The 13,532-nt window shown below is 37.7% G+C and overlaps 1 protein-coding gene across 10 annotated transcripts in view; it reads right to left on the bottom strand.

Annotated features, from left to right (window-relative positions):
• LOC105046734 (uncharacterized) overlaps positions 1–13,532 on the bottom strand; it is a 202,369-nt gene that overhangs the window by 26,105 nt on the left and 162,732 nt on the right. For 8 of the 10 annotated variants that reach the window (XR_012142145.1, XM_073259552.1, XM_073259546.1 and 5 more), the window contains 5 exons: positions 3,954–4,105; positions 3,643–3,833; positions 3,421–3,504; positions 246–374; positions 88–173 (listed from right to left, as the gene is read on the bottom strand). Coding sequence is in view for 9 of the 10 variants with exons in the window: in XM_073259552.1 (XP_073115653.1) it covers positions 88–173; positions 246–374; positions 3,421–3,504; positions 3,643–3,833; positions 3,954–4,105 (642 nt within the window). In the remaining variant the exon portion in view is untranslated. The remainder of the gene's footprint in view (positions 1–87; positions 174–245; positions 375–3,420; positions 3,505–3,642; positions 3,834–3,953; positions 4,106–13,532) is intronic. The other 2 variants (XM_073259547.1, XM_010925421.4) reach the window with 2 other exon arrangements.

Genomic DNA, 13,532 nt, shown 5'->3' with positions numbered 1-13,532 from the left:
TCAGTCACAAGAACAAAGTCATCCAAGAATATATCGTTATATTACTAGAAGAAAATCTGCATCTTCCACTCTTAACAATTTATATACCTATGATGTATGAGCATATGGACAGCTTTTCCTCCTCGAATTCCTAGCTCTTTTCCTTGCCATTCATCTCTGGATGAAGTAGCTGCCTGTGGAAAGAAGAATTTTAAACTCATGTAAAGTACTAAAAACTTGTAAGAAACAAGTATTTCACAACTTACCAAGTGAGAAACACGATCAAGAATGGGGAATACATAGTTCCAAAGACAATCCTCCCACATGCCTTTGGAGATTTTCTGCCCATGACTGCCCAGAGTTTGGAAAAGGGTCCGAATTGCTGAGTTCCTTACCTGAAAAGAAATGAAGACTTTACTGAAGTTCATATTAACATTAAATAAAAAGGTTCTATGCAGAATGACAAATCTTGCAAGCAGGGTTCACCAAACCGAACAGTTCGAGGCATGCCAAACCATAGCGGCGGCTAATCAGTACAGTCAGATGCCAGTGAAAATGGAGCGAGAGAGAAGAAAAGAGAAGGAGAGAGGGGGAGAGGAAAAGAGAGGAAGGCCGGAGGCTGCCGAAGGGCCGCTAAGGCCTCCAGGGGACTTCACAGTCCTTTACAAGATGCGAGAAGAGAGAAAGATGGAGAGAGGGGAAGGGAGGGAAGAGGAAGGAGGAGAAAATAGCGGGAAGGCCACCGAAGGGCCGTCATGGCCGTCAGAAAGCCCCAAAACACCCGATGGTCGCTGCGGGTTCAAAAGAGCGACAACGCTCCATGTTTCATCAGCTTTTTTAAAAAAAGACGATAAACAGTGAAGCTGGTTTGCCGGATTCACTTAAGTGAACCCGGCATACTCATTACCAGCTTCACTATTTATTGCATTTTAAAAAAACAAAATGCAATGAAACAGGGACGTCGCCCCTATTTCCAACCCACAGCGACCGTGGAGCATTTTTGGGCCATCTGACGGCCACAATAGCCACCCGACGACCCTTTAGCAGCCTCCCCGCCACCTTCCCCTCCTTCCTCTTCCCTCTCTCCCCCCCTCTCTCTCTATCTCTCTCTGCTCTCATTCTCTCACGGAGGACCGCGGAGCACGGAAGGCCTCGGTGGCCCTCCGATGGCCGCCGCCAGCATCTTCGCCAGCCTCCCTTTTGCTTCCTCTCTCTTTCTCTCTCTTTTTCTCTCCGGTTCATCCCTCATTTCCGTATCAGTTCAGGCCCGATATGGGAGCGTAGCAACTCGTACCGCCTGAGATTTGGTTACAAGTCGGCAATCCTTTTTTGCAAGTTTAAATGCATAAGATAAAGTAATTCTTTCAGTCTGAGTTGATATCTACTAGCAGCCTTAATACAACTACATCTGTTCCTAAGCTCCATGGCACAAAATAAATTGTTTCCTATAAAATTGAGTCGAAGACAGAAGGAAATGAACTTTTTAAGTGTAATATCTTCATATGCTAATCATAGAAAGTACTCCCAGGGCAATATGGCTTTGTTGTATGAAATGGTGTGTTAGGCTGCAAAATTTTTGCATGTAAATAAGTAAAAAAGTGATGGCGACATGAAATTCAGCATACTACAAGAATGACTGCACCTTGGGCAAAAATAGCATCAACAGGCTACAGCACAACTGAATAAGATGCAATAGACATATGCAACAAAAGTCAGAGAACTAAGAAATAAGAAAAGAGGTAGTGTTTAACTGCTGAAAAGATTATATAACATTATATCTTACTTATCATCCTTACAGCAAGTAAATTTGTCCAAACTAATGTCTGTCATTATATTGGCATGCATGAAGACATAAAGATAAAGATATGATTCACATAAATAAAGTTAAATATTTAATCACACAAAATTCTAAACACAATCGGAACTGGATTACAGTTTTCATTAATCCACCCAAACATTTTTACTTCATAGTTTCCCAGCACTATCAGAACAAAAAGGCCTAATAAATAACCTAGCTCTTGCAAAGTTACATAGATACATACACACAGATGTACTTATAATTTTCAACTGATATAATATGTTTGGGCTAGTACATTGCTAGCATGGCTGGCATCTCAAACCATTAAAATGCACGAGCATGAATGCGCACACATGCACACACACACAAATATATAAATTAGAAGGAAGTTATCACAACAGCCTTTGCTTCTAGTGCCAAAAAAACAAGAATATCTTCACTACCTTGTGCTGAAATGGGCACATGACATGCACAGAAGGCTCCTTGCAAAATTTTTTTCTGTGCAAAATTTTGGTAGGAAGCTGCACCTACCTAAATACAAATCCCCAGTTCTCATCCAAGCCAAAAAACAACAAAACTCCATCTTCTAAAATTAACATATTCAACCATTCTTGGTAGTTGATACTACTAAAAGAAAAATAGATGCCTGAGAACAGTTAGAATTTCAGTCACAATCATAAAGTACATATATGTGAATTTAGGCAAAGCCAAAGAGACATGTCTGCACTAGATCCACTAATTGCATTGTAATGAAAAATAAAACAAGTGAAAGTACTATTATTTTGACCCTTCAATACCAGAGCTGATCTTAACTTTTAACACAAGATGCAATTCTGTCACTTCACATAGAATAACGTTAGAATAGTTACGTGCATTGAGTTTCTACACCACAGGGTACCATGGAAACATTGCTAGCTTATATTTAATTCCATAAATCAGGGGTCACATGCTTATATCAAGTATGCTAATATGGAAAGCACAACAACATTTGATATTCAAGTTCTACATAAAAGTTGAGAAATCATGCTGCTAATGATGTTAAAACTGTATGCAGCATCTAGAAAGCAACTCAAGGCTGTCCAGACTCAAACCTTCCAATATCCTAGGTAGTTGAACCACCTTAATCACCCAACCTACAGGTCCTTGACAATACATAGGTAAATAACTGATATCACTAACGACCCGGCCCCCAACTATTTTTGCATCATTCCGACTGGTCATGCTCATAAAACATGTCCTAAGCTGACAGAAAGATGCTAGATCAAGATTTGGTTACATGTGCCATGCACTTGATGCATGAACAGTCCAATCACCCCTTGCCTACCCTAATGCCCTTACATCAGTCACCTTACTCAAAAGTGCATTTAATTGTGGGAACAAGGGAAGTAAAAAATTCTTAAATTTAGAGCAAAAATCATTTATACAAAACCAACATTCATAATGCTATGTAGTATAGTGCTTTTTTCTGAAGAAAGCATCACATATGAATTTTAAAAAAAGCACAACAATATGTAGAGCATTTAACATCAATACAAAAATAGTTACTAAGACAGCAGTAGTGATCAGGTGAAAGCATCAAAACATGGATTCTGGTGCAGAAGCAAGATTTTGGGTGCAACATCCTAGGCAGAAAAGATTCTGACCACAGGCATGTGTAAACCACAGTTGCACAAGTGAGAGTCTATGGTGCATCGCTGCAAACTGGAGTCCTGTGCATTGCCCACCAGCTGTTGTTAAATCCATGTCAGGATCTGTGAACTGGATATCTAGAATGTTGAGACCAGTGCATGCAAAATACTGCACAACAGATGGTGACTACACATATACACAGCATACTTCAATTAGAGTTAGAAAAGCCAACACACCTCAGGCCTCTCATCTGCTGCAAGTTTTTGAAGTATGGAGAAAACTGACAAAAGCAACTTATTATAATCAACTACATTTTCGAAGTGAGCATGGTTGTGAACTTCATTAGTGGCTTGAAAAATCTGTTCATCTTCAAATGTTTCATGAGTAATGGTCTGCTTTATAGTGGTTTCTGCACCAGACATGAGCACTGTAAGATACAGAAAATAAAAAATTAGCACCATAAGAATGCAAGTACCCACCTTGGATATTCACATAATAAAGATGTCATGAGAATCAACTCTACTGCATGAAAGTGACTATTAAGTACCATTTTCCGTAACCTTGTCGGTTTCCTGGATTGACCTGTGAAGCAGTCCCTTGGCAATAAAATCAGTTGCAGTCCAGAGGAGGCCAATTGCTGTTAAACTTATGTTTATCTCTGTTTTCTGAGCACTGTATGCACCAGTGACTTCTATACATCTGTAAAAGTTGCATGAAAAAAAAAATCAGAACCAGTTGCAGCAAGCAGTGACAATAGAAGCTGCATCAGGATTAGCATATTGTACAAGGATAGCTGCACTTCAATTGACACTTGACAATAGAAATCAAGATAGCCATGCAATTAACATCTAGCAGCCTAAGGCTATGGAGGTCAGCTATATGGTTTTTTTTATCTGCAAAGCACTCCTAATTAAAGCCATATTAAAGTTATTTCAAGCTTTTGGACATTGTTTCTCACAACTATCATTCATATTACCTCAAGTGCTCTCTTTCCTACTGTTAGAGAGCATATTTAACATATGTCATTTAACATATGTTATTCCCTATTATTTCTTTATATTTATAGCTCTTCCATTTCTGTTTTTTTCTCCTCGTAAGGCTTTTCCTTATTGTATTTTTCCTTATAAGACTTTTCCTCTTTAGGAAAATCCAATTGTATTGTATTTTTCCTTATAAAACTGTCCCTCTTTAGACAAATCTTATTTATGTACACTCCTATATATAGGAGTACAAAATCATAAAATAATATCATATCAATTCTCTCCCATTTTCTATTTCATGGTATCAGAGCCTAGGATAAGATCCCCCACCATCTCTTCTCCTATTGAAAGAAGAGTGCCCTATAAGCCAATCGAAAGTGTTGCGATGAGATTTTTCTTTGTGATTTTCCAACTCATGTAATGACATTTATGAGGCATTGATTCATCATTTTAGCTGCATCTTATTATGTCTAAGATTATGATGAACCCCAAAGATTAGGATAATGATTTTAGGAGACATGAATGGGTCATGCTAGTGAAACCTAAAATCCTAAAATCCTAAAATCCTAATCTTAAACATTTCTGATCATAGGAGTATTGAGTTGGGGATCAATGTTCCGGATAGACTGACACATCCTATGTATGCTCGATGGAGAGGGTGGCAGATCTCACTAGCCACTTGTGTGGGACACTAATACAAGGATGTGGGCGCTCATTTGAAAAATGAGTCCACTGAATTGACTCGATCAAAGAGAACATCTTATAGAAGCCTTACTTGCATGTCAAAGATGGTTCTTCAAATGAGAGTTGTGCAAGTGATCCTTAGACCTGAAACAACCATAGAATCTTATGCACATGAACCCATATTTTGGTTCATACCCAGGCATGGCATTAAGACATATACAGGATGTTTTGGATATGGTGGAGTGTGTATGGAGGTTGTGAGTAGGTCAACATGGAATCGATCACTCTTAGTAAGAGAAAATCGCACCCTATGTATTCTGAATCTTAGATGACTCGAAAAAATCTTTTGACCAAAAGTAGGAAGGAGATTAGAAAGAGTTTCTAATACTTCTTTATCAGAGTCATCATTGATTAATTGAGAACCGATATGAATATGTGTTTTAGCTTTACATGATTCCATACTCATGAATATATTCAGGGTACAGAGATGATCGAAGGACTGAATTGCACGGTAACCTGTCACTGAAGGGTATATTCGGTATTTCTACTAAATTTCACATCTTCTGGATAGTCATGATACGTTGCTAGACGTCAATCTTGATTTGTAAAATTTTGATCAAATTAAAAAGTTTAATTCGATCGTCAATTAGAAAAGATTCTAATTATTGAGCTCGGATTAGCTCGATTAGACCTTAATCGATTAGATTAGAATCTAATCAAATTTGGTCACCTTGCATCCGAACCTACTGTTGGCTAGATATGGAACCCAATGGGTCACACACATATAGAAATTGGCCAAGGACCCTTTTGAAAAAGGTTGATTGAAATTTTGAATTCAATCAACGTTCCAGTAAGCATGCTAACATGTGTGGAAACCCTTGCTTCTTTGGAGACCAATTTGGTCTCATCCCTTGCTAATTAGCTAGCTCAATTTGGTAGGCATTTGGGTCATATCGTGCCATCTGAAAGCAGCCTAAATTGGGGTGCCACATCCCATGTTAACGCCAATTATGAAGAGTCCAAGTTGTGAAGGACTCATGGCGCAAAAACAGGTTTTGCGCATGCATATTGGAGTGGGCAGAAGGAGTCCTAGCGTGGGATTAAGATATGTGTGGCAGCCCACATCACCCTCCATCCTCTAGTGCACATCTCAAAGCATGAGATGTATTTTTTTGGATTTTTTGGGATGGAGAATAAATTGGAAAAGAGAAAGATGTCTCGCACGTGCACGCAAAAGCATCGCGTCTCTCCGCGATTTGGAGAGTTCTCTTGATCAAATGCTTTCAAATTGGAATGATTTTTTGTGATAATGTTCCACATTTGATAAGCTATTTTTGATGATTTTCTGAAATTTTTTCAGACTTATTAGATGGCCAAATAGACGCTGGAATCTTCCTCGCGTGTGCGCACACGCGGTGATCAGACTTCACGTGAAAGGATGCGAGATCACATCTCTTCGTGGATTTTTTGATCTCCTTATCAGGTGATCTGAGATCAAGATTGAATCCCTTATCCACGTGGATTTTTGAGAATTTTTCTGATTTGAGAAGGGATGAGAAAACATTCCTTCCCTGGTCGCGTGCGCAGAGTAGGGTGCTGATCGACGTATCATTGATAAGAGTCCTGCTTGAAGGAACTCTTATCTCTGATAATCAGATCAGATAAGTCTTTTGGATGAGGCATGTCCCTCTCTTTTGACGTCCCTCTGGTGGCTATAAAAGGGCCTGAGCGCTGGGTGTCTGAGGCATTCAGATTGGGTTTCCAATTTCTCTCCAGTTGCTCTCCTTTCTTTCTTACAACCTATCTTAGTTTTAGGACAAGGCTTTGGGATTTAAGACAAAGCCTTATCTGATCCTTACAAGGGTTGTGAGGATCCTAAAGATGGAGAATCAGAAATCCAGAGGAGGTTCTGAGAGGATGGAGTCAGGTTCTTGGAGAAACCTGACCGGTATGAGGCTAGTTGAGTTCTAGGGGCTAGAACTCTTGAAGCAAGGTGAAGGAGCGCTGTCTTTGGTTCAATTTCTGTATGGATCACCGTTGGAGGGCGGACACTAAGACGTCTCGTAGAAATTGGGAGTAGCACTATAAGTATGCTTTTTATCCAAATTTATATTTATTATACTTTGATTATTATAGTCAAGGGTTTCTGGGCATTTGGGTTTCCGATGCATCGATATTTTGAATGAAAATTTTAAACATCTAGCCCTTCCGCTGCGCCACCGAAATCCAATAGTGGTATCAGAGCTTACCTTGATCTATATAATCAAAAGTTAAAATATTGTCTTGATTGTGATCAAGCATGAGTTTTTAGTTTGGTTCAAGTTGGGTCAAAGGTTGAACCCGATTGAACATCCAAACCTTCGCATGTTTTAAAGATATATTTTAAATATAAAATACATGATGTATATATAGAATCTTTCTTAGTAGCTTAGTATTCTAATTGGGTTCATCACCAGGCTGTCCGGTGATAAGAACAAGTAGGGTTCATAGACCCTCTCTTCCTATTCAATAGGATACTCTTATGACGTGTAGGGGTGCCACTGTGATGTCCTAAGAAGAACCGTGAAAAGAGTGTTTTATATTCATGTATGTTATTAAAACTTCATGCATATGTGATATGCTTGAAATACTTAGTTATAATCATATTGTATGATTATGATTTCGTATTTTAGAGATATGAATAGATGCCATGATTAGTTGTTATAATTATTAAGATACAACTATAATAGTGCATCATTGTGATTGAATTAGGATGTGCTTGAGACCATTAAAACCCTCATAAAAATTATATTAAATCATAGTGTTATGATCCAGTAGCTGATCTATTTCTTGAATCGATTAATCAATTGGTGTCTAAGAAGTGTTTCAAGTGCGATGGTTATTTAATTGGTTCCGTTGCTGGCCTGACCAATTTTATTGATGTCTGAGAAAAGCAACGAGAGGACCCCCACCAATCTTAACACTTTTCTGACCAATTGGATTAGTTCGAATCTTGAATGAAGGTAGCTCAGTATTTTGAACACTACATATGCCTTCCTTCATGCCTAGTCAATATCCTATCAAAAATCATAATAGATTTGTTGTGATATCCACAAAGCTTGCTATGGAGATTGACGTGGGTTTGTCTTGATGCATATTATATACTTTATGCCATATTTGGATAGGTTGCTTTGTTGTGATATCTACAAAGACGGTATTTTTCAGATATGGCTATATGGAAATGAAGGATCTGAATTAACTAAAAATACTAGTTTGTTGTGATATCCACAAGGCTGTGAGTATTTTTAGAGGCAGGTTATGTTGAGAATTACATGAGATGCAATTGGATAAATTTTTCTACCTTTGAACTCATTGAGGTTTGTTGTGATATCCACAAGGCTTCATTGAAGGATTAGGATCTCAATCCCATTAAGAAATCAGATTAGAATTTCTCGTTTACCATAGGAGAGGGCTATAGTATCCGATAAAATAGTGGGAGACATAACTAGTTTAAAAGTTTTCATCTAGTTATGCATGTCAAACATGAGTGGTCTGCTTATACCATTGTTCTTTATTTATGTAGATTTAAGTCTATATTATGGCTTCTTTATTTTCAGTGCCTGATACCATAGATAAAACTTTGTTGACCGATCAAACTATGTGGATTGGTTGAGAAACTTGCAAATTAGGTTCGTATTGAAAAAAAACTCTGATGTTCTGGATATTCCTAATCTTGAAATGGTCTGTAATAATGAGAAGACAATGATGTCCATATGGATATTATTTGTGGCAAATTTGGATATTGGGAGTATAATTGCAAGAATTATCTTGCAAGATTGAAGAAGGGTACAAGTGTAGCACCAAAAGGTATGTATTTGATACAGACCTATTTTTCATTGAGTGGCTCAGACTCTGATATTTGGGTATTAGATACCGCCTGTGGATCGCATATTTGTAATTTATTACAACGACTATAGAATATCAAAGATCTGAAAAGAGATGACCTCGAGTTTTATGGCGCAAGTGGAGAGTCCATTAGTGCAGAGACTGAGGGAACCTGTTTGCTTGATTTGCCTTCGGGCAAAACTTCAGAATTAAAAGTCTGTTATTACATGCCAAAGTTCATTAGAAATATTATTTCTATACTTTTATTGTTAAAACATAGTTATAAAATAAGACTAATAGGAAATGGATGCTCCATTTTTTTTTCTAATGAATTTTATAGCAGTGGTTATATTGATAACAATCTTTTAATTCTTACACTCAGTGAAAACATTTTTCATATTGAAAGAAATATGAAAAAAAATGAGAGAAGATATGAATATCACATATCTCTGACATTGTCACCTTGATCATATTAGTGAGTCAAGGATTAACAAGTTATACAAGAAAGAATTCTTTGACCTATATGATTGTGAATCATTGGAAACTTGTGAATCTTGTCTTATGGGTAAGATGACCAAGACTCCATTTTCTGGACATGCAAAGAGGACGAATGAGTTGTTAGCCCTAATACATACAGATGTATGTAGACCAATGACAACTCAAGCCAGAGGAGCATACTCCTATTTTATCACCTTTACGGAAGATTTATCAAGATTCGGATATGTGTATATAATGAAACATAAATTTGAAGTCTTTGATAAGTTCAAGGAGTATCAATGTATGATTGAGAAATAAACTAGAAAAGATATCAAGGTTCTTCGATCAGATCGAGGAGCAGAATACTTATACAGTGAATTTCTTGACCATTCTAAGAGTAAAAATATTCTCTCTAAATGGACCCCTCCTTATACACTCCAGTTAAATGGTGTAGCAGAAAGGAAGAATCGCACTTTGATGGATATGGTGCGATTCATGATGTGCTTCACTGATCTCCCAATATCTTTCTGACGATGTCCTAGAAACTGCCGTATATATTTTTAAACAGAGTGCCTTCAAAGTCTATTGCAAGCACACCATAAAAATATGGAAGGGAAGGAAGCCTAATTTTAAACATCTTAAGACTTGGGGTTGTCCTACTTATGTCAAAAATATTTTTGAACATAAGCTTAGTGATAGATCAGACAGATATAGATTTGTAGAGTATCCTAAAAAAATTAATGAATACTACAACTACCCTACTGAACAAAAGGTATTTGTTAGTAGGCACGCCACTTTCTTAAAAAATGAACTCATCCAAAAAAGAGGCAGTGGGAGGAATATTAAACTTATAGAAGTTCAGGATCTACAAACCGATCCAGAAATACCTATGGTTGGACTACAAAAAGATCCTCAATCAGAAATACCCAAGGATGAGGTACATCCACAATACACACCTCCTCTCTAAAGGTTAGATAGAGTGCATCATGCACCTCTGAGATTTGATTTTGTCATTAAGAATGACAATATGATCAACATCATTCAGGATGATGATCCACTGACCTATTCGGAAGCTGTCATGAGTAGAGACTCAGACAAATGGCTGAAAGCCATGAAATCTAAGATAGACTCAATGTATATCAACCAAGTGTGGATATTGATTGATGCACCTGAGGGTGTGACCCCAATAGGATGCAAGTGGGTCTTTAAGAAGAAGATCAGAGCAGATGGCCAAACAGAAACCTACAAAGCTAAGTTGGTGGCGAAGGATTTCAGACAAAGACAAAGAATTGACTATGATGAAATCTTCTCACCAGTGGCTATGCTCAAATCCATCAGGATTTTGCTTGCCATAGCGGCATACTATGACTATGAGATCTGACAGATAGATGTCAAGATCATTTTCCTCAATAGTAATATAGAGGAAGAGGTCTATATGACTTAGCCAGAGGAATTTGTCTCAAGTGGAAGGACAAATCAAGTATGCAAGCTAATGAGATCTATTTATGGATTGAAGCAAGCTTCGAAGAGCTGGAACATCTGATTTGATATAATAGTCAAAGAGTGGCTTTATCAAAAATAAGAATGAACCATGTATGTATAAGAAGATAAGTGGGAGTGCTGTTGTCTTCTTGGTTTTGTATGTCGATGACATACTACTCATTAAGAATAATATCCCAACGATGCAATCAGTCAAGATTTGGCTATCGAATAAGTTTTCCATGAAAGACTTGGGTGAAGCATCCTATATACTGGGTATAAAGATCTATAAAGATAAATCTAACAGGATGTTAGGCTTATCCCAGTCACAGTACATAGATCTCATATTAAAGAGGTTTAATATGGAGGCAAGTAAGAAAGGTACCTGCCTACAAGTCATGGTATACGTCTCTCTCAGAAAATGTGTCCTAAGACACTAGAGAAGAGAGAAAGAGGATGAATGAAATCTCTTATGCTTCGGCTATGGGATCAATTATGTATGCCATGCTATGTACCAGGCCTGATGTAGCTTATGCTTTGGGTGTAGCTAATAGATTTCAGGCTGATCCAGGAGAGGATCATTGAAAAGCTGTGAAAAATATTTTAAAGTACCAAAAAAGGACTAAAGATGTTTTTCTCATATATGGAGGGTCAGAGTTGAAACTAGAGGGATGTACAGATTCTAGTTTTCAATCTGATCCGGATAATAGCAAATCAGTATCAGGGTATATGTTTACCTTAAATGGTGGGGCAATGAGTTGGAATAGTTCCAAGCAGCAGATAGTATCTGACTCAATTACTGAGGCAGAGTACATCGCTGCTAGTGAAGCCATTAAGAAAGCTATCTGGATGAAAAAAATTCATCATGAATTTAAGAGTCGTTCCTAAGAATGAAGGACCGGTGTCACTCTATTGTGATAACACTGAAGCCATTATTCAAGCTAAGAAACCTAGGTCTCGTTGTAGAACCAAGCACATTCTTAAACGCTTCCATCTCGTTAGGGATAAGATGTTATTCTTGAATGAGTTGACACAGAACAATACAGCAGATCCATTCACTAAGACCATACCATAGCAGCTATATGATCGTCATCTTGTTTGTATGAGATACAAAGGCGATTGGCTTTAGTGCAAGTGAAAGATTGAAAGAAGAATGTCCTATAAGCCGATCGTAAGTGTTGCAATGAGACTTTTCTTTATGATTTTTCAACTCATGTAATGACATTTATCAGGTATTGATTCATCATTTTACCTGCATCTTATTATGTCTAAGATTATGATGAACTCCAAAGATTACGACAATAATTTTAGGAGACATGAATGGATCATGCTAATGAGACCTAAAACTCTAATCTCAAACATTTCTGATCGTAAAAGCATTGAGTCGGGGATCAATATTCCGGATAGACTGGCACATCCTATGTATGCTCGATGGAGAGGGTGGCAAAACTCACTAGCCACTTGTGTGGGACACTAATACAAAGATGTGGATGCTCATTTGGGAAATAAATCTACTGAATTGACTCGATCAAAAAGAACATCTTATGGAAACCTTACTTGCATGTCAAAGATGGTTCTTTAAGTGAAAATTATGCAAGTGATCCTTGGACCTGAGACCACCATAGAATCTTGTGCATATGAACCCATATTTTGATTCATACCCAGGCATGGCATTAAAACATGTACGGGATGTTTTGGATATGGTGCAGTGTGTATGGAGATTGTGAGTAGGTTAACATGGAATCGATCACTCCTAGTAAGAGAAGATCACATTCTATGTATTCTCAATTCTAGACTCGAAAAAAAATTTTTGACCAAAAGCAAGAAGGAGATTAGAAAGAGTTTCTAATGCTTCTTTATCAGAGTCATCATTGGTTAATTAAGAATCGATATGAATGTGTTTGAGTTTGACGTGATTCCATACTCATGAACATATTCAGGGTGCAGAGATGATCGAAGGATTGAATTGCATGGTAACTTGTCACTGAATGGTATATTTGGTATTTTCATCAAATTTCACATCTTCTGAGTAGTCATGATACGTTGCTAGATGTCAATTTTAATTTATAAATTTTTGATCAAATTAAAGAGTTTAATTCGATCGTCAATTAGAAAGGATTCTAATTATTGAGCTCGGATTAGCTCGATTAGACCTTAATCGATTAGATTAAAATCTAATCAAATTTGATCAACTTGCATCCAGACCTACTGCTGGCAAGATGTAGAATCCAATGGGTCACACACATACAGAAATTGGCCAAGGACCCTTTTGAAAAAGGTTAATTGGAATTTTGGATTCAATCAGGATTCCAGTAAGCATGCTAACACGTGTGAAAACCCTTGCTCCTTTGGAGATCAATTTGATCTCATCCCTTGCTAATTAGCTAGCCCAATTTGGTGGGCATTTGGATCAGGTCGTGCCACCTGGAAGTAACCCAAATTGGAATGCCACATCCCATGTTAATGCCAATTATGAAGAGTCCAAGTTGCGGACTCTTGACGCAAAAATAGGTTTTGCACGTGCATGTTGGCATGGGCTGGAGTCCTAGCATGGGATTAAAATGTGTGGCAACCCACATCACCCTCCATCCTCTGGTGCACATCTCAAAGCATGAAATGTATTTTTTTTGAATTTTTTGGGT

This window comes from Elaeis guineensis, chromosome 6 (genome assembly GCF_000442705.2).
Source record: "Elaeis guineensis isolate ETL-2024a chromosome 6, EG11, whole genome shotgun sequence".
NCBI classification, from domain to species: domain Eukaryota; kingdom Viridiplantae; phylum Streptophyta; class Magnoliopsida; order Arecales; family Arecaceae; genus Elaeis; species Elaeis guineensis.
This window is presented reverse-complemented; position numbering and strand designations above follow the sequence as displayed.